Source organism: Colletotrichum jinshuiense, chromosome 6 (genome assembly GCF_051148585.1).
Source record: "Colletotrichum jinshuiense chromosome 6, complete sequence".
NCBI lineage: Eukaryota > Fungi > Ascomycota > Sordariomycetes > Glomerellales > Glomerellaceae > Colletotrichum > Colletotrichum jinshuiense.
The window spans coordinates 2,704,894-2,729,769 of NC_139313.1; the positions used below are offsets into that span (position 1 = coordinate 2,704,894).

At 53.0% G+C, this 24,876-nt stretch overlaps 5 protein-coding genes across 5 annotated transcripts; 2 read left to right on the forward strand and 3 right to left on the reverse strand.

Moving 5' to 3' along the window:
- Positions 1-184: 184 nt before the first annotated feature.
- Positions 185-541, reverse strand: EsH8_VI_000687 (uncharacterized protein; the record flags this gene model as incomplete). The annotated part of the gene is made up of 1 exon (XM_083271940.1): positions 185-541. The coding sequence occupies one exon, from the start codon at positions 539-541 to the stop codon at positions 185-187; it is 357 nt and encodes a 118-aa protein (XP_083127114.1).
- An 892-nt stretch (positions 542-1,433) lies between these two features.
- On the reverse strand, positions 1,434-1,721 carry EsH8_VI_000688 (uncharacterized protein; the record flags this gene model as incomplete). Its single annotated transcript, XM_083271941.1, has 1 exon — positions 1,434-1,721. One exon carries the CDS (start codon positions 1,719-1,721, stop codon positions 1,434-1,436), a length of 288 nt encoding a protein of 95 aa, XP_083127115.1.
- A 4,651-nt stretch (positions 1,722-6,372) lies between these two features.
- Positions 6,373-12,894, reverse strand: EsH8_VI_000689 (calcium channel protein CCH1; the record flags this gene model as incomplete). The annotated part of the gene is made up of 5 exons (XM_083271942.1): positions 6,373-6,868; positions 6,929-7,018; positions 7,068-8,839; positions 8,894-11,278; positions 11,329-12,894. 5 exons carry the CDS (start codon positions 12,892-12,894, stop codon positions 6,373-6,375), a joined length of 6,309 nt encoding a protein of 2,102 aa, XP_083127116.1.
- A 2,092-nt stretch (positions 12,895-14,986) lies between these two features.
- EsH8_VI_000690 (uncharacterized protein) lies at positions 14,987-17,485 on the forward strand (the record flags this gene model as incomplete). Its single annotated transcript, XM_083271943.1, has 5 exons — positions 14,987-15,151; positions 15,213-15,307; positions 15,372-15,489; positions 15,540-15,638; positions 15,695-17,485. 5 exons carry the CDS (start codon positions 14,987-14,989, stop codon positions 17,483-17,485), a joined length of 2,268 nt encoding a protein of 755 aa, XP_083127117.1.
- A 5,287-nt stretch (positions 17,486-22,772) lies between these two features.
- EsH8_VI_000691 (HMG-box domain-containing protein) lies at positions 22,773-24,209 on the forward strand (the record flags this gene model as incomplete). Its single annotated transcript, XM_083271944.1, has 3 exons — positions 22,773-22,775; positions 22,839-22,910; positions 22,968-24,209. The coding sequence occupies 3 exons, from the start codon at positions 22,773-22,775 to the stop codon at positions 24,207-24,209; spliced, it is 1,317 nt and encodes a 438-aa protein (XP_083127118.1).
- Positions 24,210-24,876: the final 667 nt, after the last annotated feature.

The window sequence follows — 24,876 nt, forward strand, 5'->3', positions numbered from 1 at the left end:
TATGCCATAGTATTTGTATCATAGAGCTGTTCGCGCTGCGCTGCTGACCGCTGGGGCACTACGCCAATATGCTGCGACTGCACTGTGACACCATTCTGCTCTCATCCCCGGCTATTGGTAGGTGTGCCAGCTACATACCGCCATCCTGAACGGCCATGTTCTTCTGTGCGCGAGTTTTCCGCATTCAGTCACTTGCCTCGGCCCCGTCGCCACCGGTGTCCGGATGCTCCGTACGCTGACCTTCTCGCCCGGTTCCATCCCCGCCCCTATCCGCATCCTCCTCGCGCTTCCGTTGTCCCCAGGCTGCCCGACCCCCTCCAACCGCTTCCTTGTACGCTTTCTTTGCAGCCTCGAGCTCCTCTTTGGCCTTCTTCCGGGCCTCTTGGAATTCCCTTGTCTCGTTCTCCGCGTCCCGCCTTACCTTGTTGCGTTCGGCCGTCATGGAAACTAGGCGGTTCCAAGTCGGGGGCGGCGAAAGGCCGTTTCCGCCGACCATGACCCAGAACCTTTTCGGGACGGGGTCGTTCCCCGGAGACGGCATCTTTGGGCATTCCTATGTGTCGTTGCTCGGCTGATGATTCCCAATTCCCAGAATGTTTCGGGCGGATGCTAGGCCGAGGGATGGATCGTTGTGAGCCAGGTGGTCTCATGCGTTGCCTGGTTGTCTGGGTTGAGGTAGAGGGGCGAGTATCACCACCCACCTCGGGCCTTTTTTCAATAATTTAATTTATCTTTCAATTTTTAGTGGCGATGGGAAGCAATCAAAATGGTAAACATCTCGGGTTGGCTGGACTGCGCAGACATTATGTTAGAGGGCTGGAACGAGTTCTTTTGCCCTCGGACAATTCGACGGACATGATTAGCTGACAGTCACCGCTTGCTTCGATTCGGATTCAGTACGATTGAGCATTTTCTTGTCTGGTATCACGAGAGTCGAATCACAGTCACTGCCGCCGGCTCATGCGCCATAGTAGAAGATGCACCGAAAAACAGAACCAATTCACCAGATTGACACTCTTGCATCTCATCGAGTAACATATTTAAGTGTCTTTATTCCTGTGAAAATTTTTTTTTTCCAAAAAATCTGCCCAGCTTCTTGTGGCTGCATTCTGTTCCAATCGCACCTTGGCGAATTGCAACGGTAGTGGCGTTGTCTTGAATAGGCAGGACCGTGAGTGATTCTCTTATAGGCCCTTTCATAGGCACCCGAATCTTGCCCCGTCAACATTCCGACGGAAGCAGCCGTCTTTTAAATTTGAACCTGAACTCCTTGGGCGCCGCTTATGGACTGTGCCAAGCATCCCCATCCGAATAGAACCCCCAGTCTAACCCATATCCAAACCTGCACCTGCGGGCCTGTAGGCCCGTGACGATGATGCCTTGTCGTTTCCCATTCATCTCCGTTCGTAAACCCATTGCAGAGGCGTCGCCTCCTATGGCGATCCCATGCGCTCCTCGACGCTGCCCCAGTAGACGACGGGACGCGGTTCAAGGATGCTGAGCTCGCTGCCGAAGCTTTTGCGCTCCTCCTCAAGGTCGAGCATCGACGGCTGGCGGAAGATGATGCTGTTGATGGTGCTGACAGGAGACGACGAGGCGGTAGCGTAGGAGCCTCTGTCGCTGCTGGCGCGGGAGGAGGCGGAGGATGAGCGGCGGAAGGTAGTGCGCAGTGTACTCGGGGAGAAGCGCTCAGTGATGGACTGGAAGCGTGAGGACTGCATGGTGGGCAATTTGATACTATTCTCGCGTTGCTGGGCGTTTTTTTGGTGTCTGTATTGTTGCAAGGAGAGACGAGTCTCTTGATGTAGCCGGACGGTATAAAAGGCAGAGTGTTGCCCAACGGGAAAGCGCCTGGAGATGTGCTTGCGAGTGTACGGTTGTATGGGTAGGGAGGCGCAGCCTGCGTTGTGAAAAGGGAAAAGAAGAAGAAAAATAGGTGGATGAAGGAATGTCAAGAATCGAATGCCTAGAGCCGGGACAGCTGGTTCCACGAAGAGAGCATGGGATAAAATGAAGACAAGTCAACTATCAAGAAGGGTCAAGTCGCGTCCAACGGAACAGTTTTGGTTGAATAAGGAAAAGAGGCGAGTCGAGGGTGGGGTTGTGTAGTGTAGGAGGGTGAAGGCGGGAATAGTTGGATTATATGAAGCAAGGGCGAACGCTTGAGGGAGAGCGAGAAACGAACGATGGCGAGTAGTGATAGTAGTAGCAGCAGCAGGACAGCAGTAGCCAGCAATGACGAGCAATAGCAAACCCCTGTCAGGGAATAAATCGCAGACGAAGCGAAGTGGCAGAGAGGGAACAAGGGTATCGGGGTCAGGAGGAGGAGGAGGAGGAGAGGAGGAGTGGGAGGAAAGGCAGGGCAGGGGAGGGTATGTATGGAGAAGCGGGTTCGGGTCAGGGGTGTGACGCAGACGGCATCAATGCGAGAGGGCCCCCTCAGGATGCTGCCTCTTTTGGCAAACACCGGAGATGGTCTGACAGAGACGCCGCCACGGCCGAGGCAGAGGCAGCGGCAGATGGCAACCAAACCCGGCAAGGGTGGGTGGATGGCGTGTTGTTCAGACGACGCAGCTGTCCGGGCCGGGTCTGTCTCTTGGGCTGAGGTGCGGAGTGGGATACGATTCCCATGTAGGCGTAAGTAGAGGTGTCGAGAGGGTCTGGTTGGCACTCGGCAAATAGGGGCGGGGGGAGGGGCATTCAAAAGGACGAAAAGGGAATGGCGAGAGGAAAGAGACATGTAGGATACATGGACCAAGAGACATGTAGTTGCGCGAGACTATGAGACAAGATATGGGACAAGGTCGACGAGGAGACCCAGCGAGAGGAGGCAACCCGGCCATTCCTTGGCTCTCTTGCTTGTCTGCAACTTTACCGCATTCTCCCTGCGTCGTCCATGACGGACAAGACGTCCTTTCCTTTTCCCTATCAAACATGCGTGTGCCGGTCGGGGGCCGTTGACAAGGCGAAGGGAGAAGCATTCCAACTCCGGGTGGGCAAGATGGACGGGGTGGGACGGGACGGGATGGGACGGGATGAGATGGTTGAGAGCGAATGCCTCGGCGACCAAGAGGGGAGGGAGGTAGGTAGGTAGGTAGGTATGCATTCAGGCCCCCGTAATCTGCAGAGCAGAGCAAGCAGTGCAGGCAACGAAGCGACGGTGTAAGAGGTAACAAGCGTCCAGGAGTCCGGTGCAGGGCAGTCTGAGGTCTGTAGCAGCTTCGAGCTCCGTCCGTCCCAACTGGCTGCATTGTGTGATCGTCGTTGGGGGTTGCGCGCTACACCAGGACAAGGGGCCCAAGGGGGTGGGGCCGGAAGTGCTCTCTCCTCTGGAAGCGATGCTCTTTGGATGTACATGGTGTATTCTTGTTCCGTATACTACCTACCTACATTACGCTACGAATACCTTGTTCCTTATTATTATACGACAGAGCTTGTCTTGTCTCGCCTTGGTTGGCCACTGTCAAAACAACAAAAGCATTCCGACGCATACTACGTCAACTTCGCCATGTGATGGGCATGTAGGATGCACTGCCGTAAAGTCAGTCGGGTGCTTTCTATCCCGAGGTATCTTTCAAGGCAGGTATCTTGGCCAAGCCATCCCCGAGGTGAGGTGAGTTGATATGCACCACCTAGTGCTATACTACTTACTGCTGCTACATACTACCTTGACTGCTTGTAAGAAACCAAGGAAGGCTCAAGGACGCCGATAAGATTTTGTCGACAGGGTGCCCAGGGCTGCTACCGCCACCACAGACGGGCCACAGGCGTCTTGGCGATGCAGGACAAAAGAACGCACGGCTGTTTCAAGCGCACCCGCCAACGAAATTGCCGATGTCATGCTTCATGGCTGATGCTGCTGGGGGGGGGGGGGGGGGGGGTCCACTATGTACTGTATTTGGCTGGTTATCGCTATGCAGTGGCTACCGAGAGTCTCTTCCCACCTCATTCGCTTTGGTGGATGGTAATCAGTGCTGCATCAAGTTGGAAGAATCTCGTTGCGTTTGAGTTGACGACGCTGCCACGTACTGCCCTGTCCTGCCTCAGCTGCGCAGCATACGTACATCACTATGCAGTAGCCACCGCCCCTGGCCAAAATAAAAATAAAAATAAATATTCATAACGAAAGGGAGAAAGGGAGGTGGGGGTGGCCAATGGGATACGGGTGCTTGTGGTGGTGATTAATGGTGTAATTATATAGTGTATGTACGGAAAGTTGGTGAAGGCATAATTAACGTGCCCGGCGCAGCCAACCAGCCCACAGCGCGGCGTTCGTGCCAATTGTTCGCAGCACCACCCACCGTCATGTGGGAACCGAATCGAATTCTTCTGGAACCTCCGCGTGGCCACGCCCAACTGGGAGCTGCCCTGGAGGACGTCCGTTACCAGAAATATGGGCCGTCATCTACGAGAAACAGTGGCCAATCGGCTACGGATGCCAGTATACCATACCATGTATAGTGTAGTACGTAGGTAGGGAGCAGTACTTTACCATCTATGAATAACCCATTGTGCCTTGAAGTCATAAATGAAAGAGGTCAAGGGCGCAAGATCGAATGGCCGACGCCCCATCAATTCGCCAACTGAGAATAAATCAGTCACCATGGCCCGTTAAGAACCCGGCCAACATGTCGAAAAGGAGGGCGTGGTCCTTTACCCACCTCGACACGATTGCTGGTCACCATTTCCGAATCACAAACACCGTCACAAGCATCAACCCCCCCCCCCCCCCCCCCCCCAAGTCAAGGGTGACCTTTTCCCTCCCCCGAGGGGCATCGTCGTCGGTCTCGTCGACAAAGTAGGAAGACTGCCCTGAAGCAGCAGGGGAGAAGGAGCTTCCACACCAAGACAGACAGATGCGAGGCCCCCCCTCCAATTCCACTGCTCCTCGCCCTATGTGCTTCCTCCGCCTTTTCCCTGGGTCTTGTCTGCTATAGTATATAGCATATAGTTGGTTAGCTATCGTCCGTCTCCTCGCCGTTCGTCACCCTGGCTGAGGGTTAGCTTGGAATGGACAAAGAAACGGGGGGGGGAAGGGGGACAAAAAGAGGGGGTGGCGGGCACGTTGAAACATTCGTGAGCGTGAAACGAGGATAAGCCGGGCGATGACGAGACGCGGATAAGACGGGGACCAGACCAGGGCCAAAGCAGAACGAGACGAGACGGTGTCAAGAATACGAGAACCAGTTGCCATTGGGCTATATTTTTTTTGTAAACCCCCGAAATCTACCGGAGAGAGGGGGGGGGGGGGGGTGACGACCCCGACTCTGTGGTATCCTATCCCGCTCCAAACTACCTCGCTGATATTCTCTTCGATCACCACGAGATGAGGCAAGGGAGGCAAAGTGAATGAATGAGCCGAGCGAGTGAAAATGGTGGGCTGCGAGGCTAGACGCGGAACAAGGCGCCGCTTTGCACCCTCAAGTCAATCGGAATTCCAGCCCAACTCCCGACCATTCGCGCAATCCCGCGCCAAAAAACAATTTAGCCAGGCCTGCTCAATGTGAAATACTTGCCAGTGTGAATACAATAGGGGGGAAAAAGCGAAGATGGCAACTACATTTGTGTACGCATCTCCAAACTTTGAAACCATACACCCTTACCTCACAGTATATCTTGGCACTCCTTCCAATGTCCATATCGAGATAGCATCTGTTCTTTCTAGTTCCGATACTCGAGTTTGCTCTCCTAGATGCTTGCCAAGAAACCACTGTCGTGTAAGAACTATAGACAGATGTCAGAGCGCCAGCACATCGATCCGAGGGTTGGTGCAGAAACTATGGAATGTCATTGCTCTGCTACGCCGATTACGTGAACTTGTATTTTGGCTTGACTCTGGTCGTCTTGGATTGGCAATAAAAAAATTGAAAAAAAAATTGAAAGAAAAAAAAAAACTCGTCGCTCTTGGACTCCCGGCAAAAGAGAGTTTCACCCGTGCCTCTTCTTCGTCTCCTTTTGTTTATCAGATGAACGAGAAACTGTCTCCACTTCTCAAGCATGACCGTGGCATCTGAGCGGTACTCGGCCTGGTCGTAGTCTGCGAACAGCCGGTCTATTGCAGATTGATCGCTCAACCCATCCACCGTAAGGCATTCAACGAGATGTTCCCGCTGGGCATCCAAGCCTACTTTCCGTTAGACGAAATATCATCGGTATTATTAGTTCTACTCTACAATGTAGCTCTTGATAATGCAATTCGTAGCCTTGAACCACGCGCTTTCTATCGTTCGTCCAAGGAAATCATCATGTTCATGCCTGTCATGGTTTAGAAGACGCCCATGTGCCACACCCGGATTCTATGGTACTTCCTCTCAAACCTAAAACGCCGTCGCTTGTAGAATGATATTCATCACACATCGTCTCTCGATGCGTTTATCTACTCCAATCAGATTTTCGAACCGATTTACGCACTGTTGCAGTCCGTCTAATGCTCTCAAGCCAGATGGAGTCGTCGAGCATGTTGTTGACTTGCGCGGGACTAACGGGGCTCTGGACAGGGCTGACTGCACTTCCACGACGGCTGCTCTGAGCTGATGACTGCCCGCCCTCCTGTAGCTCAAAACTGAACGCCGAGTGTGTAGATTGGTGGCCCGGCGTTGTCGGGCCGGACCTCGGGAAACTCAGCGGATGTTGATAGTCTGCATCATGGGATGACATATCCGTCGACCCTGATGCCGACCAGCTCTTGTGGGCATCGTCCACCGTCAGCAATGCCGACCTCGTCTGCCCAGTCCCTGCCACTGGCGAAGACTTGCGCTGAGGTTCGTCGTCATCTACGAGGATGTGAGGAATGTCGAGCTGGGGAATGGCCGTCATCCTGGCAGATTTCCTCATGTCAATGTGCTTCTTGAATTTGCGCGTCCAATACCTAAAACAAAATCCTGTCAGCGGCTTGGTTCGGGCACCAATGAATATTGGAGGAACTCACAAAGTATCGAAGAAGCCAAGGACGACCCTCCGGCGTACTTCCTCCTCCACTCTCTGCAGTCTGGCTCGTCTCCGTAAGAACTCTTCCAGCCTGCGAGCCGTTAGCATAATATTTCGTCTAGTGTAACATGGTGTCCTACTTTAAGCTCTTGCTGTCATTGATAATGTTGTAGTGAGCCAGGATCATGAGAACAGATGTAAAGGAGATGCCCTTGTCAGGGTCCGCAGATACCATTACTTCTTCAAAGAAAATGTTAAATCGGCGACGGCGTTCCCGAACCTTGAAAACATCAATCTGGGCCAGTCGTCTGTTCAGTCGCTGGATATCGATGCCTGCACTATAGTTACTTGCCGAAGCAATTGACATGTGGCGCGCCCCAGATGTCGCAGCATCGTTGCGGACATCTTCCAATATTTGTCTGACCGAGTCATCGGCGTCATAGATGCGCATTTCGAATACTCCAGAGAGCTCTCCTAAAAGACGCGGGAAGGCCTCTTTGCTGATGAACCCGGTTCCGGCAGGGTCAACGCTACGCCACGCTTCCTTGAAGCGCCGAATCTCATCACGGTCCACAGCAGCCAGTCCACTGGACCGTTGGTAGACATAACTGAAACTCTCATAGATGAGAGACACGAAGAGGTTGACAAAGATGTACATGCTCAAGATGTTCCATGCCACAAACAAGAACCGAGCCCAGGGTTTGCTGCCACAGTCGCTGCCAAAGAAGTCAGGGTTGTCCACGCAAAGGGGAGGCTCAATGGTGGCGTAGTCTTCCATGACCTGGTTCCAGCCTTCGCCACAACTCATTCGGAACAGGAGAATCAGTGCGTTGGGTACGCTTCGGAAGTTGATGTTGGCCTCTTCGTTCTCACCGAAGCGAGTGAGACTGAAAGCTTGCGTGAGAGCGATGGCAAATACTAGGAAGAAAACGAGCCAGGTGGCGAGCAAGTTACCGATCGTTGTCAGACTGGCGGCGGCTGTCTTGAACAACTGATCTAGAGCATCATTCCGAGGAATGAGCAGCAAAAGAATGGCAACAAGGAAGAACTTGTGAAGCTGTACATATGTATCGCTGTTTCTGCTGATAATGAGCACGGACGTAGAGACGAACGCGCCGGTGACAACCACCAGCGAGTATAGGTCCCATGAGCTCCTTCGGAAACGAGCCCAGCCAAGACCAACGATGCGGATAGCAATGTTGGCCATATAGACGAGAGTAAATGCGAGGAACATGCCGTCTCGGGAGTCTGTCCACCATCTGGGCTCGCCGTGGTACTCGAGCAGAAGAAGCAATAGATGGCAGATCAAGACGTAGGTAACGGCTGTATACCATTTGCCTCTTTTCTCGATGGCGCGCTTGTGGCACCATTTCTTCCAAGTTTTCTCTGACTCGTTGTAGGAACTTTTGGATGGGGATATTTGACGCAAAAGTTTCCGTAACTCAAGCCAAGAGCGTTGCTCGGCTGTTAAGAAGGCGACGCCAGTCTGCTCGGTGTAGTTGCGCATGAAAACCGAGATGAACAACGTGAGAACGAAGACAGTGGCTAACAGATTGAAGACGACAAAAAACATGGCGTTGCCCTGACGATTGAGGTCTTTTGGCTGGTTCCCACGTCCTGTGACTGCCTGTGCGGCGAACATGACGTCCGTCCAGCCTTCCTGGCTGACGATTTGGAATAGAATAAAGAGGGAGGATGCGAAGTCGTCAAAGCTGAAGTACGCGTTGGACGGGACGCGAGGGGACAACATCGGCCAATCGTCATTGAAAGGTGTGTTGTTGAACTCGCCGAAACAGTCCGAGAGGAGCATGATCGAGTCATCTCCGTCGTTGCAAGATACCATTTGGCCGTTGAACAGGTTCAACCCATAGATGGCAAAGGGAATCAACAGCGATATGGATACAAAGGCAGCCTGTTTAACAATTAGAGGCGAATACGGGCCCGAAAAATAGCGAATAAAACTTACACTGAGTATCTTCCAGCCACCCACAATGATGAGCGAGTGGAAAGTGTCCCTGGCGCTGTCGCTAACATTCAGTAGACGCAAAGCACGAAGCGCCTTGAAAGCACCGATAGCTCTAGAGACAGCACCGTCATTGGCGAGTAGTGTACCGACGTTGATCAGCAAGGTGATAAGCACTACTCCATCAATGAAGCCCCAAGAGCTGCGGTAGTAGGCATTGGGGGTGAAGAAGAACCCGTCGGCAACAACCTTGATGACGGCCTCAACCGAGAAAACCATGGCAAATGCCAAATCTGTCCAGACATACCAGAATGTGATGCTGAACTCTGGGTGTTCCGCTTGGTATTGTTTCTGGTAAAGCGGTGTTGTGACGCAGGCAATGACCACCATTGCTACAATACATGCGTAGATGAACGCCGAGGAGGCGTACCACGCGATCTTGTTCGGCTCAACGCCTTCAAAACGCTCGTTTCCTCTGCCAGGACCTACGATTCTCTGGCAAAACCGCCGGAGAGGGTTGTTAGGCGTGAAGATGAATAGGGAGTTGTTGTAATTCGGATGCCTGGCAAGATAGTCGCGTTGAGCCTTTTTACGGGCAGAAGTGGCAGAAACTGCTTGCCGCGCCATCTGTCGCGGGTCAAGAGTGTCGTTGGGACCATCGAAGCGCAGATTCGAATAAAACGGGTTTGGGTCCTTGCTGCTAAACATCGACTTTATCTTCCCCCATATTGAGGACAAGGTGCCAGGCTGGACCACGCCGACAGCATGTGTATGTGCCCTTGTGGGTGACTGTTCTTCGTTTGGACTCTCTTGCGGCAGATCTGCGGCATCGTCAAGGAACTCGTGCACAACGGCATCTTTTAGAAGCATTTCCATCATAGCTGGCCCGTAGTCCAGAGGATCCTTCCTCCGCCTCGCCTTGCCAAAAGTGAAGATGTTCGACAAGGTAAGACTGCTCGATGACTTCCCTAATTCTTTCCTTTGGAGAAAAGCTTTGACCTGTTCGAGGCGCTTTTCATCTTCGGATACATCAAAATTCTCCTGGATAACAGCAATGAACATGTTGACGAGAATCAAGAACGACAAGATGAACCAGCCAACCAGGAATACTGCGCCAATCCACCCCGTGTCGTGTTCGTTCATGTAAGAAGTGACGTTGTACAGCATCGAGGTCCAGTTCTCGCTCGACAGGATTTGGTACATGCCGAGAAAAGAGTTGTATACTGTGAAGAAAGAAATCTCGTTGAGGTCGCCATCGTCGCTGTACTTCGGTATCTCGCCCCTGAAGAGCTGAGCCGCCAAAATGGCCATGAGGAATGTGATTAAAAAGACGAAAAGCATCAGGTTTGCAATACCATTCGAGTTTCCTAGGACCATGACGATGAGCTTCCGAGTCATCGGTACAGCCAGGACAAGCCGGTAAACTCGCAGAATCTGAAAAACGGTCAACCAAGCGTACGTCTCCCCTGAGTTGCGAATTGGCGGGATCAGAATGACGGTCGTGATGATGGCAAGACCCAGATCGATGGTATTGCGTCGGCTCTTGTGAAAAGAGCGCCAGTCTGCGGCAAATCTCAGAGCAATCTCAAGGTCTAGCAGGATGGTGACAGCAACTTCGACCGAGTCGATGAAACGAGCGCGACTGTCTGACATCCTGGCACTCCGGAAGCATTGTGCCATTAGACCAAAAGCAATAACGGCGATCCAGATCAAGGATATCTTGTCATAGATTTGCCGCAAAGCAGATACTTTTTGAGGGGGCTCGTCTACAGGCTCTTGCACCAACGGTTGCTCGTCGGTCGTAAACGCACTCGCCCTGCTCTCCTCGCGGATGACTTGGAAAGAGGATGTGATGACAGCAATGAGTAAGTTGACCAGCCATAACATAAGAATCATGATACCGGCCCCGAAAAAGAGGGCCGCGGGCAGGTAGTCGGAGTTGGTCGTGTAGTACATGATGTCGGAGAACGTATTAGAACTGATGATAACAAACACCATTTCCAAAGACTGGGCAATGTTATCGAAGCTGACTGTGCCGTTATACGGGTTACTTTGTTGAAGGCATATGGAGCCACGAGGACAAAGGAAGCCTTTGCCCGCCTTGCTACCGTTCCTGAAACTGTCAAAGACGCGGTCATCCTCTGGGAGAACCCACGGCATAGTTTCTCCTGTGACATTGTTGAGGAAACCACCGCAGAATTGCATGTCGTTGGTGAAGGACTTCTCTTTATTAGTTGGGTCTGTCGGGTCAAGCCATACACACTGCCGGCTGAGACTGGCTTTGAAACTTTGCACTCCTATGATGGCAAACAAAATCCAGAAAAAGGCGATCAGAAACGCCACCCGTACGAGCAGCGGAGCTGCTTTCTTGAGACTTCTGAGGATGATCTAGACGTTGTTAAAAGCTATCTCGTAAAACATGAAACATAAATACTCACAGCCGTGCCGTTGGTCAAGGCGAGCAATCTCAGAATGCGCAGACAAGCGATCATGCGAAAGACGTATAGATGTTTCTCGCTCTCGAGCCCCGTCATTCTGAGTGTGAAGGAGATCCAGTAAGCGATGACAGCGAGGAAGTCTAGTCGATTGAAAGAGTGGCGCAGGAATGCCCGTCGAGCAAGCTGGAACCTCTGCTGCTCCTCGACAGTTTGAGGCAGCGCCTGGCCTTGCATGATGGTGAAGGATCGCTGAAAGGCAGATGGGCCGAGATGGATCTGCCGCGGAGCCTTCACAGACTTTTGTCGTTGGGGTTGGAATATATTCTTATACTGGTCAACAACGGCCGCCCGTACTCCCCGTTGACGATCGATGGTGCTGTACTCTGAGGCATTCAGGAGAAACCCGGATACCAAGATGCGGGCGATCAACTCTAGGGTAAATATGATGAACAACACTAACATGGCCCAGTCGATCCATGTAACTCCCCAGGTATCAGGACGCGGGTGGGTAAAGACGTCAGGGGCTGATTCTATGGACAGCAGAATAGCTTGCAGGATGATGAGGATAAGGATAAAGGGCTCAGTAAAAGGATGAACCAGGAGATCGCAGAGCTTCGTTCGGATCGGGTGGTCCGGAGGGAAGATGCCTAACGACTTCCCTTTCAGCGGATTCATCATTGGCACTCTTGGTTGTAAAGGAGGCGCGGGATCCGCGAAAACGTTTTCCGCTTCGGGAGCCTTCTCTGGTACCTGGAAGACATCGGAGTGATATGAGGTGTCCGTAAACATCTGAGCAGAGTTGTGTAGCTGCTGGCGACGGTCAGGCGCTGGCGAGGGAGAGCGGTCCCGTTGTGTCCTTTGGTCCACGAGCTCGCCCTCGCCGCTGATGTTGACAACACGCTGAGACATGGCCCGCATAATGGAGCCTGCTCTATAGAGTGCACCGGTTGAGGGCGAGCGTGACCGTCGTTGCTCTCCCCCGGGGCTTAGCGTGTTCCCATAGCTTGGGCGACGGCTGCCGCCCATGCCGCCAGGTTCCAAGCCATAACCGAGCGACCTCGCGTCCCGCGTCCTTGAAGGAGTGTTGTCAATGTCGGACACAGTCTGGAAACTATCTCTCGGCTGTGCGTCCCCTGTATTCGCGCTGAGAGATCCAGAGATGGGCTGAGCCCTAGAGGTAAGAGGCACCCTATCCTCGTAGTAGTCGGGGTTTGTGGCTTCATCGAAGTAGGGCGAAGGCCGGTCAAGCGAGTCAAGAGACGGCGAGTTCAGTCGCGGCAGCGGCGGAGGCTGATTAATATCGGGCGGCAGAGCGAACTGTAGTGCTGAAGGATCGATGGGGGAATCAGGCCCAAAAGAGCTGCTCGACTGCGCATAGGGCTGCTCCCAGTATGTCGAAAGACCGAGTCCATTGGCAGACATGTGTGGTGCTGCCGTTGATGGCTGGCCTTGACGACCGCGTTGGGAATCACCTTGGGGGTCTGCCTGCAGACGCTCCCTGTCGGAACCCGAATACTCGTCCGGCCGTGAGCTCATCTCGAAGGACTGGGGTGTGTTATTCTGCATTAGGGTTGAAGATTTGGAGCAGCTTCTCAACCGCTACTCTGATTTTGATATACACGGGTGGTTCAACGAATGGCCAGGGCTGTTGCACGTGAGCAGGAGCCTAGTTATCTCTAAGCCGGTCGAGGAACAGCGGAGACTGCAGATCGCATGGTTTATTGTAGGGGATCGATTGCGCACATGTCGAGGCACAATGTCGTGTCGAGTACAGCAGGTTCGGGGTTCGGATCGTGGTGCTAGGGGGGGTGGTCGAGACAGTTTGTTTGGCGTAGGAGGCCAGGCGGGTGGGAATTCCCCTCGTATGCGAATGAAGTGTTGAATCTTGCGTAAACAGGTCGAGGTGGTTTGGATGTCGCCTCACGATGCCACCTCTTTGGGTATGGTAGTCCAGTTGTTGTGTTTCTGGCGCGAGCGGGGCAATGTGTTTGCGATTCCGTCTTGGTCGGTCCGGGGCCGTTGTTTGAAGGATGGACGTAGAAGGAGCATCGATGCTGGCGACGGAGTGTTCGTATTGATGTCGAGCTGAGGGAGGGAGGCTGACAACCCATGGCTAGTACGGATAGTGCCTATCAGAATATGCACTGTAAGGGAACTTGACGACTATGGGCCCTGCCAGCCGAAGAGGATCTATTTTCGGTGTCCAAGGCGAGTGGAGTGGCAGAGCAGCGCTAACGTCAACACCGTATCAGCAGCCTGTCCGAGGTGCATAGCGAAGATCTCGCAGGGCGGTGCCGCGGTTCCCGACAACATGGGCAGTGTCAGGGGCTAGGGAAGTATAGGGACAGTGTGCGCACAAGGCGCGTTTCACTGTCTCCACCGAGTCTTGAAACTGCCAGGTTCAGCGGCCTGCCCCCTGTCTAGGCAGCCTGCCGGGTGGGTGTCCTGTAGAAAAATATACCCCTGGTCTCCCTCTGGGCTGAGACAGCGGACGGCGGGCAGCCTATGGAAGAACGGCACACGCATGAACGGCATGCCACAGCCTCGTAAGCCACAAAACTACGGAGCCCATTGAACATAATTAGTAAAGCTGGCAGGCGCCGTCCACTACCGCCAGGCACGCAGGTCGACAGGCAGACAGGCAGCCTACCTACCTAGTCAATGGCCCGTGCCAATTCATAAGATGCTTTGTTCTGGCGATATTTATCCAAACCCATGCAAAGGCCTCCACATTCTCGAAACTCGGGCGCGATCTTCTGGAATATCTCTTCGTTGGCTTCCGCATCCTATATACACTGTGAGAAGAAACCAGACCACTCTTGAAGCTCCGTTTTGGCTACAGAGACGAAGAGAAGAGGGGCATGAATTTCACACGTGCTGTGTGCTATACAGATACTGCCTACCCCAGGGCACCGTAAATTCAATGGCTATAACATTCTAGGGACTGTAATTTGCTGGGGTAGGGGGAGAGGGCATGCCCTCCGTTGACCGTATCCCGTCCCGCCGTGTTCAGTCACTTCCAGCTCCGGCGTCCCCCGTACCTGCCGGGCTCTAGTCTTATGTAATCGATCGGTTTTGGAACTTTTAGCGCGGCGCGCAGAGCACAGACCCGCACTGGATGCCACTCGCCATACAGACGCCCACACGCCGCGGCCCAAACGCGTCCTTGCGAGATCGACTTGCACTTGCAGCCAAAGATAATTTGATTACATCCTCTACGTACCCTTTCCTACACCACGACTACGACATCCTCCCGCGCTTCTACCACAACTTGCACCAAACTTCCGCGGCGCCTCACCAACGCGCCTTATTTATATTTGTTTTCCAGACTACTTCTTCTCTAAGCCTCCCTCGATTCTAGCAACCACCCGAGCCCTTGCCACTCGAACCAATACGCACAGTTCGACCAGAATCTTGCCTTGATTGGCTGACGACCGGCCACTCCCTTCGACCCTTTCTTACCTCTCTGGAGTTTCTTTACAGCCTCAACGGCGCTTTTCTGCGCGACAACATCGTGTAAATGACGCGATTGTCCAAAACAAATCTCGCGAGATCCAACACCTTCTCCGCCAACGAGATCTGAACTGGCGATCCTCCCCTTCCATTCTTTCCAACGTCGACTCGCTTGTAACTTCCTCGGCGCCCGACGCAGATTACCATGGTGTCGCCACACAAACGAGCATTCCAGGAGACTGATGATGGCCCCTTTCAAGAGCCGTCCTTACTCCATCGCATTCGAAACCAGTGGCAGTTCGCCAACCTGTGTCAATGGATTTATCTTTTTGGCAAGGTGGTCAAGATTGATGACAATCTAGATACAGAAGTGAGCCGCTACCCTTGGTCGCTTCGTGACCGCCGCAATGTACTAACTTGTCTTTTTCTAGGACATCGAAGCCGAGTGCCTGAAACCAAACGCTCCCGTTCTCGGTGATATAGGATTGGCTTTGCTCAAGTTCATCTCGTCCCATCGCGGTTTAACGTATGTCGCCCCATCTTTCAGTACATCTACACTCATCATTCCTCCGAATGCTAAATTACTGCAGGCACGAGCTATTTGACGAATACACCCGGCGACAGTACCTGTCAAGGGCTCCCGAGAAGAACCCATTCGGCTCAAACGAGGTTGCAACTAAGTTTGCTGATTTCGATGTCTTGATCAAGGTATCTCACGTTGACTCTGCGGACTGCCTGCGTCACTGACATCACCGCAGATACAAATCCTGCAGCAACTTACACAATGGGTTATGGTCCGCCCGGAACGTGTCAGGGATAAGATGGAGGAGCAAAAGGATGTCGACCAAGCCGGTTGGGTGAGTGCCTAGGGAGTAATTTGGTGTGGGTTGATGATGCTAACACTCGCGGACAGAGGATAGAACCCATCGGCTGGGACAAGGACGACCGTACCTATTTCGTGCTCGACGACAACAGAGTATACCGCATGACGGACCCTCCTCCGAAACCAACAACTCCCAAAAAGAAGTCAAAAACTGCCAAGTACGGTTCTCGTTCCAACAAGAGACGACGCGTGTCTGGAGCAAACGGCTCAGATGGCACAGACCAGTCAATAAATGAGTCCGCCGATGCCTCCGCCTCTACGCCAGATGACGATGGTCTTGGTGGCATAAAATGGGAATGCCTCGCCGTGAGCCTGGAGGAGGTACAGGGGCTCATCGCCTCGTTCCACAGAACCAAGGATGACAACGAAAAGATCCTTCGAGATCAGCTTCAGGATCATCTACTTCCTATTCTGGAAAAACAAGAGGATTCAAGGAGGCGCAAAGAGCAGCAGCGGGAGAAGGAACTCCTGAACCTGGCAAAAATGGCAACCGCGAAGCGCTCTAGCCGGATTGCGAACAAGGCCGAACAGCAAAAGCAAGAGGAAAAGACAAAGGAAGAGGATCGGATCGTTCATGCTCAAAGGGCTGCTGCAAGAAAGGAGGAGCAACAACGACTCAAACTTGAAAAAGAGCGGGATTCTAGACTTCTGTCCCGAGAGAAGCGACTCAAGGAACGGGAAGCCCGCCGATTACAACACGAACGCGAGCTCTCTCAACTTTCAGAAGATAATCGCAGTGGCTCGGGTCGCATATCAGAACGACGGCTGCAAGCTGAGATCGAGAGAAACAAACGGGCACTTGAGGAGCTTGATGATGAAGAGGACGACTGGATTTTCGACTGCATCTGCGGCGTCTATGGCCAGGTTGATGATGGCACCCATAGTGTGGCGTGTGAGAAATGCAACGTCTGGCAGCACAGCAAGTGTCTCGGGATAAGCGAGACTGAAGCTGAGAAGGCGGAGTTTCATTTTATCTGTCAGCCGTGTAAGGGGCGTCAGGCTGACGCGACGGCAAAACCCAAGACGACCATCAAGCTGAAGGTGAATCGTACAGCCGATACATCATCCTCGCCCACAAACCAACCAGCCGAGAAAAACAGTTCTCGACCGTCCTCTTCAGGCCTGCTGGTTGAGACTCCCTCGATAATGCCAGCGACAGGTCAGGTGCTCGTTAGTAACAATCAACACGTTACGGCCGATGTCGCCTTACCAACAGGACAACGCGGCTCTACTCGTCAGGCGGAGGCTTCAGTACGCAGCCCAAAGACACTAACTGAGACTCATACCGACACCACTTCTGTGGCTGGTCACTCAGGGCTATTGGGCCGTGCCAACGGGACACATTCAGCCAAGGAGAGTAGCCCTGGCCCAACAACACCGAAGGGTCAGAACGATGAAGCTGACGCCAGGTCTCGTTACCTTTCCAACGGTAAGCCGTTCGCAAATAGCAACGACACACTGCCCGCAAGTCCCACACGTGCAAGGGCGACGCCTGGCCCCTGGGACACCACATCACCTAGACCAGGAAATTCAAGTTTGATGGCCACGCCCATCATCAGTCGCGAACATGGCATCCCTGGTTCAGCACATTCGTCTTTCACGTTGCCCGCTCCTGAGGGGGGTTTATCTCCAACGAAGCATTCTCCCCCTGCACCACGTCCGCAGCCCCCAAGCGTCAAGACTCCTGCTCTTCCTGCTGTCTTGCCGCCTGTAGCAACACTTTCACCATCACCACGCCAGCAAATTCTCACACCTCCCATCAAGCTTGCGGAGCCAATTCGGCGGCCACAGCCATCGGGGGTAAACCCTGGTGCCATCTAAAGCGAGACAAGGAAATGACATAGAAGTTTAAGGATTGCTAAACAACAATAGAGCGACCGGCCGGTCTTCAATGAGAAATATACTGGCAAATACTTCTGGGCTAGGCATTGGTCAAAAGTGGCCTTGATAGCAACTTACGCCCAAGGTACCCGGATTTGTATTGATAATTGTATGACGAACGACATTTTGGACCAGTAATGACTAGAAGGGTTCCAGGCACACTGGCCTTTAGAGATCTCGATTTGGAGTCCTTACCTGAGTGAAGTGCCGATGGGTAGACATGTTCTCGAGAGCCAAATCTCTTGGTGATCTCGTTTTGTGTCCTTGTGAAATCGGTGATGCCTGAACAATCATTCGATCCGACCATATATACAGTCTGTTTGTATGGTTGGTACGTCCCAAGCCTGCCGCGGTATGTCTCAGTGGGCATCCGAACCTCTCTGAGAACAAATCCGGCGCCGCCCAAACCAACTGTGTGGTATGTCGAAACTCACCTGTGGCCTCATGCCGACACCGTGGATAGAAAGAATGGGAGGGGTACGAGTCAACTTTCTGGCTGCCGTGTTGCAAACCAATGGCCATGGCACCAAGGCAGATTGATGTGAGAGGTTCTGACGGCATCGGCTGCGGCGGTTCACTTATACTTCGCACGGGACGACGATGTGAAGGGACCAGGCTGGGACGGCTTGGCTTGCCAAGTTTTTGGGTCTCAGCTCGAACTGGCATAGATAGCTTATCCCCATGATGCTCGAGGGTGGTCTCGAACGCATGAATTACAGAGCATTATCGACATGGCGGTGGCGAGGTAGGTTGCCATCGGCGCAGCGCCGGGAGACGCCTCGGAAGGGGTGTAACCTGCCGCTCCCCCCAGGGTGGGCTACATACGGCCGCGGCCGTCCGTTCTCATGGGGTGAGACACAATCATCAAGTTGGATCTCACAGCGGCGGTGGATTCGGCCTCTGGGGCGCGGCCAGAAGGCCAGCCTAGAGCGAAACACTTGGGAGAGACATCTGCTAAACTATATATCAAGGACAAGAGCCAGTCTGTCCGGACCTGAAGTAAACGCTGACACTGACAAGGTCGGGTGGGAACGGTAGAGGCGACGGCGGCCAGTACCCGGACAAATTCCGCTGGTCAGTCAGAGTATCAAATCTCAGTTGAAAGGCTGAGTGGGCGGCCGTTATGCATGGCTGCTGCAGAGACATGCGCCTTGCACGGAAGGACGGCATATGGTGAAAGGGCAATTGCAGGTATGTCGTGGCAGACCAGCTGCTCCAATGGAACAGGATTGAGTAAGATCTGTTAGATTCCCGTGTTCGAGCCTTCTCATGTGCCTTGGAGCCTGAGGCTTTAAAGCCAGGAAATCATCACCTCGTCGTCTCTGTTCCTGCGTGTGGAGAGGAAGAGGCGAGACAGGAGGGGCGCCGTCGAGAGTCAGGGCCAGAGCTAAGTGGCCGATTAGCGCACAGCCTAGTTGGGCATATACTAGTGTCAGAGTCCAGAGCGAGCTAGGAAGCACAGACGAAGACATGGCGTAAAGTAGCTTGCAGAAGCAAGACGCAAGCGCACCACGCCAAGCGAGTAAGTGGCTCGGTAAATATGCGGACGTCATGGTTTGCGGATCATCGTGAGAGTTCGGGTGGCGTTTACAAGCACAACTAAAGGTTGAAAAAGATGGAGAGCTGATCCAGAGCTAGAGAAAAACGAACCATAGACTGGGTGGGCTGCATTGGACCGAACTGGACCAGGACCGGATGCCAGTTCTCTCTACCGCACACTGCAGCAGCAGCGGAAGACGATGGCGGGCTATCCGCATGGGCCCAGGCCTCGTCTTTCGGATCTGCTTTTCCTCCGTCTCGGCTTGACAGTTGAGGTTTGGCATCTTTTGAATACTCAGTCATCATCTCTATCCCTGAGTCTATGCTAGATACTATGGCCGTAGAGGGGAAACACAACAACAATCAGAATAAGTTAGGCGAGAGCATTAGGAGTGCTGTGGGGTAGTATGGAGGTAGTGGACAATCCGGGAAGACGGCAAACCCCAAACACCGAGATGGCGATTCGCTGCTCTTTCCTATTCATGTAGAGTTGAATGGAAAACATAGAAAAACGTGCTACACAGTTGTAGAGGCCAAGCCAGAGGTAAAAGCAGCGTTTGGAGGTGGAAGGTGTGTTGGGCGAGTAATTTGATTCCAACCGAACATCGTGCGAGGCATGTCATATTTGTGGTGCGATCAATTGCTTGCAGCATTGCCTTGGGCAAGATGCCCAAGGTGAGGCTGTCGAGGTGAGCAGAGAGGGAGAGAGGCCGAGCATATTTGAATGTGAACGAAATGAGACGGGACGGGGCGGGATGGGACGAGATGGGATGAGAAGGGATGGCACCACTGTGTCAAGACAAGGTCAAAGGATGAGAGATGTGCGAAATTCGAAATGCGCTACAGTCTGTTTCTGGACAAGACCAATCGGAAAGGACGCCACCAACGATTCCGGCAGCCAACGAGCAAACAAACATTCCAGCTCCCTTCGAAGGGGAGGGTCCAGCGCCCCTAGTTCTCTCATCCTTTTCGTCTTCTTCCTCCCCCTGCTCATCTTTATCTTGTATAACAGTCCCGGCCCGAAATATCACTTTTGCTCTCCGGATCACTCACGGCATAACATGGCCCCTTGCTGCAGTTTTAACCCCCTCGATTCTAGCCCTCTGTGGCCTTCCTCTCTCCATGGGTGGTTCATGGAGAAAACAAACATACAAGAGTGTAGGGAGACAACGCACAGATAGGTAAAGACGCATGCGTGCTTCCGCCACGGTGAGGGTGGGCTGAAAAGCGAGACGGAGACTAGACATTGTCAGAGGCTCAATGGGCATGAATTTATAAGAGACACACGGACAGGGGGTAGGAAGAGGAAAGACAACATTTAACCTGGGCTGGTTTGCTCTCACCCAAGCTCACCAGCAGTTGGGAAAGGGACACTGCCTATACGGCTACCAGCGTGAACCAGTGGGGGGGGAGATAGGATGATGTGAACTTGGTTGGAGACAGCCTCCGCCCGTGATGCAGCGATGCAGTCAGTAGAGGCGACGCAGCACCCATGCATATTCTCCTCTTCTGGACATCAACCCGGTTCCAACATCAATGGAAGCAGAAACAGCACATCAATGACATTGCGGCAGCAAGCATCGTCACATGCCCCCCTGGCCTGGTGGCATTTACCTTGCTCAAATCCCCTGCTGGTCGTTGGCAAGCAACGCCATGTACCTCTCCCTGACCGTCTGTACCGCCCGCCCCGCCCCCCTTCTCGACCCAACACTCACATTCTCCCTGTGTATGTATTCATATATTATGTGTGCATGTATGTGTCCCGCCCTCTTGAATGTCAGCCAGTTTCGTATACAAATTACAGGGCCAGACATTGCAGGATATAACATGGCATTGGCGACCTGGCACAGCGTGTGGCCATGGCAGCAGATGTTTCTGCGGCGGCGGCAGCGTATCTCGCTCGTTTTAGCCGAAGACGGTCAAACGGACAGCAGGGCAACGGATGAATCGCCAGAAATGTCAGAGGCTTGCTAAAGCTGGAGTATGGCCGCCCGGCGCCGCTTTCAAACCCACGTCCGAATGCGGCAATCAGCTAGATGCTCTTTCGGACGCAGAGAAGCCAACGACGGCATAGAAGGGAGACTAGAGCAAAAGAAGCAGACAGCCACTTGAGAGATGCATATGCGTATCATGTACACATAAAACCACACAGCCCGGCCGAACGCTTTTCTTTCATTCCTATCCCCCCAGGTTCAATGAATGAATCCCTTCCCGTCGACAAAGACGGCCCCTCTCTCCTTGGCTTACCCTCTGGCTCTGGATTCCTTTTACCACGCTCGGGACATCATATTCACCCCAGCTTCGGAATCAGACTTGGATTCCCACCTGCCACTTTCTCGTACTTCCCACTCCCATCTCTCTGCAACACCACTGCCCTCCCACCCGGCGCGTGTAGGCCCAAGGTGCTCACCTAAAGGAGGGATAGGAAACCCAAGAAAGAAACCGGCAAAGGGACGGGGTGGCAACGCAGTATTGCCATCTTGGAGTCGAGTGAGGGAGGACCAGAGGAGAATCATCACGACAGAGAGAGAAAGGAACGAATAACTACTTGAACGACGACGACAAGCAGGAGAAAGGCGGCAGTTTCGCCAAACCCCAGGATTCCACTGCCTCCTCCCTGTCATAAAGGAAAAGAGGCTATTCATAGAGCTTTCAGTGCTCGGCCATCACCTTACCATCGCCCCTTGGCAAAACTGCCCGGCCCTCCAAGCTGAACATTGTCCTTTCATCTCATATCCCAGGGGAACAGTCACGGATCACTGTTGATCCCTGCTCCTCGGCTGCTTGCAAGTTCTTTTGCTCCCCGGCACTTCCTGGTCCTTGCAGCACCACCACGACGCGCTCACTACATACATACCCGCAGCTGCAGCTACGACTGCAACAGGCACACAGGACAGGCTCTTGATGCTCCTGGGTAGCCAGAAAAAGAGCCGAACAAGAACAAGCTGTTTCTCTGGTCACCGGGACTACTTCTCGTCCTTACACCACTCTCTCATGCGCACACCACCCTCTAACCACTCCACCACCGACATCTCGACATCTACTGAATGTAGATAATCTGCAGCTGCTGCAGCCTCTTTCATATTCTTTGCCACCCCACACCTGCTGCTTGTTTTCTTCCCAAAGCATACACCCTTCCGGCAGTCTCTGTCTGTTGCCATACAGCCATCACCTGGCCCGGATCCAGTCTTGTGCTGCCATCAACAAAAGTCACTGGCCCATCATCCAACGACTACTTTATTCTTCCACAAGTACCGAGACAGCCGCCAGGAAAGAAAAGAAGAGGAGGAATAAGCGGGAAGTCCAACAAATTTCAATAACGGAGATCTAGCAGTACCAAGCCTCTTGGACTGCTTCTGCTTCGCCCCCTCGCCATCATCGCTCCTCTTGGTTGTACTGGCTGGCCGTTGGTAATCAAGCACTTCAGACACCACCTGGTTGCCTTGAGTTCTTTGGAATGGAAAACAACGGTCCTCCGTCTCCAGCTCCTTCAAACGATGATATCTATCCGAACGGACTGCATCACTTGATACGCCCGAACGGAGCCACTTCTTACCCCAGAGAGAATTTGCACCCTCGTGATATGGGGGGCCTACAGACTCCTTCCCGATACGGCACACCTGGTCCTCAACAAGACATGCCTTACGATCATCATTCTCCATATTCACACCGCGCAAACGATAGTCAAATGGTGAGGAATAGCGCTGCTGCATTGCTTCCTTGTGCATGAGAGCTTCAGCTGACAATCTCATAGTCATATCACCATGGCTATGACACAAGCGCCGGCTCCATCTATGGGCCAATGTCTGGAGAACTGAGCCATCAGGTAAGCAACCTCATGGCAGCCAAGATAATAGATATGGCCACTCACAGTTTCCTACAGCCATACAGTACCCCCGACACATCACCGCCGACGCCTTCTCGGGCGTCGGATGTGTTGACCACCCGCAGCGGACTTAACATCCATAAGGGATCATCGACCATCAAACCGCTCGCAGCTCGGGCAACCCGGGTTGAAAAGTCGACTCCCAAAAAGAAGAAGGAGCGCGCCAAGTCTTCCAAAAAAATAGATGGCTTGACAAAACCGCTGAGCGAGCTGGCGAGGGATCAACCTCACATTCCAGTGGCAGATATCGGGGCTTACGTCCAACGGTCTGCGGAGGTACGGATGAAGGAGGTTGAGGAAAGCAAGACCCCTGGCAGAATCAAGCGGCCGATGAACGCATTCATGTTGTACCGTAAGGCATACCAGAACCTTGCCAAGAATCTGTGCACGCAGAATAACCACCAAGTGGTGTCGCAGGTTTGTGGCAGTGGCTGGCCTTTGGAACCTGAACATGTTCGTGATCAGTTCAACGATTGGGCTAAAGAGGAGCGAGCAAACCATCAGAAGGCTCACCCGGGCTACAAGTTCACACCGTCAAAGCCTAGGCCCAAGGCAAGAGACGACGAGGATCTGTCTGACCAAGGCGATTTGGATGACTTGGATTGGGGCGCAAGCCGAGCAAGCTCAAGAAACGGCCAACTCAAGAAGATCGGTCATGGTAGAAACGATGCGCCAGCATCCATCTTCCACAACTACCCTCCGCTCTCGACAAGTCCAATGGGTCTCGGTGTACAGACGCAGTCCATGTACCACTATAGCAACCCAGGAAAGCCTTTACCGGCGCCATACAGCCAGACAGGCCTTGGAGGGCAATATTATCAACAGAGCGTCCACCAGCGCCAGGATGCAACTGGCTTCGTCGAAGATGTGCTCATCAGAAAAACGCCATCACCAGCTATGGGTTATGTAGCACCGTCAATGGACAGTCGGTTTGACGGGATGGGTCAGTACGGGCCTATGTCGCACCATGACGGCCTGGAACCTATGATTGATCCGGGTTTGATGGGACATGGGGGCCATCCATACGGGGACCCGTACGGAGACCCTATGCTGGAGCCGAGATGGACGAATCCCCTCGGGTTCGGAGATGGAAGACAGGACCTGCTCGATGGCCTGTCTGGATATGACGAGAATCTAATGCACGACCCTCAACTTCAAATCTTGAGAGGGCAAGAGAGCAGCTGGAGGGTAGAAGAACTTGAGGGCAGTCACTTCAACAACTGGATAGACCCAGAGTGAACAAGAGGAAATGATACGGTTGGATTCGCAACCTTTGTTCAACGAAGGATGGAGAAGGGCCCTGGGAGTATTGGATATCGTGGACCGCCGGCGGAATTCTTTTTGTATTGAGACCAGAGATAAGGGTATTATCGGGAATGAATTGTGGATGGAGAAGCAGAAATGTGACCTATTATGCCACGGGGCGGAACCCAAGAGCAAAAGCATCTTCATAGAATCAACTTTACCTACATAACATAACTCAGCATGGCTTGAATATATTTGCCCATTGCATTTGATAGCAGGCGGAATACCGTGGTCGCGATGGCAGTACAGTATGGAGACCGACCTTTGAATTAACTTGGACCAGGGCTGAGTTGCATAACAGAGGGTTCGTCTTCGGTAGGGGTGGTGGATTGCAAATATGAATGCCGTCAATGTTCAGAGGGGACAGAGGCGGCTGTGGTGTCGTTTGCGACGGGTCCATTTTGAAGAAGGCAGACGTCAGAGGGTCTTTCGCGTAATTTCATCAATATTCCCCTTTGGATGCAGGGAAGACACTACGGATAGGTAGGTAGGTAGACATACTCCGTACTCGGTGGGTACTTAGTTAAGAGGCGTACGCAATCTTCCTGTCGGTGACATCGTTTAGATGAATAGACCGTTTAAGACGCAACAGGTTACGTGC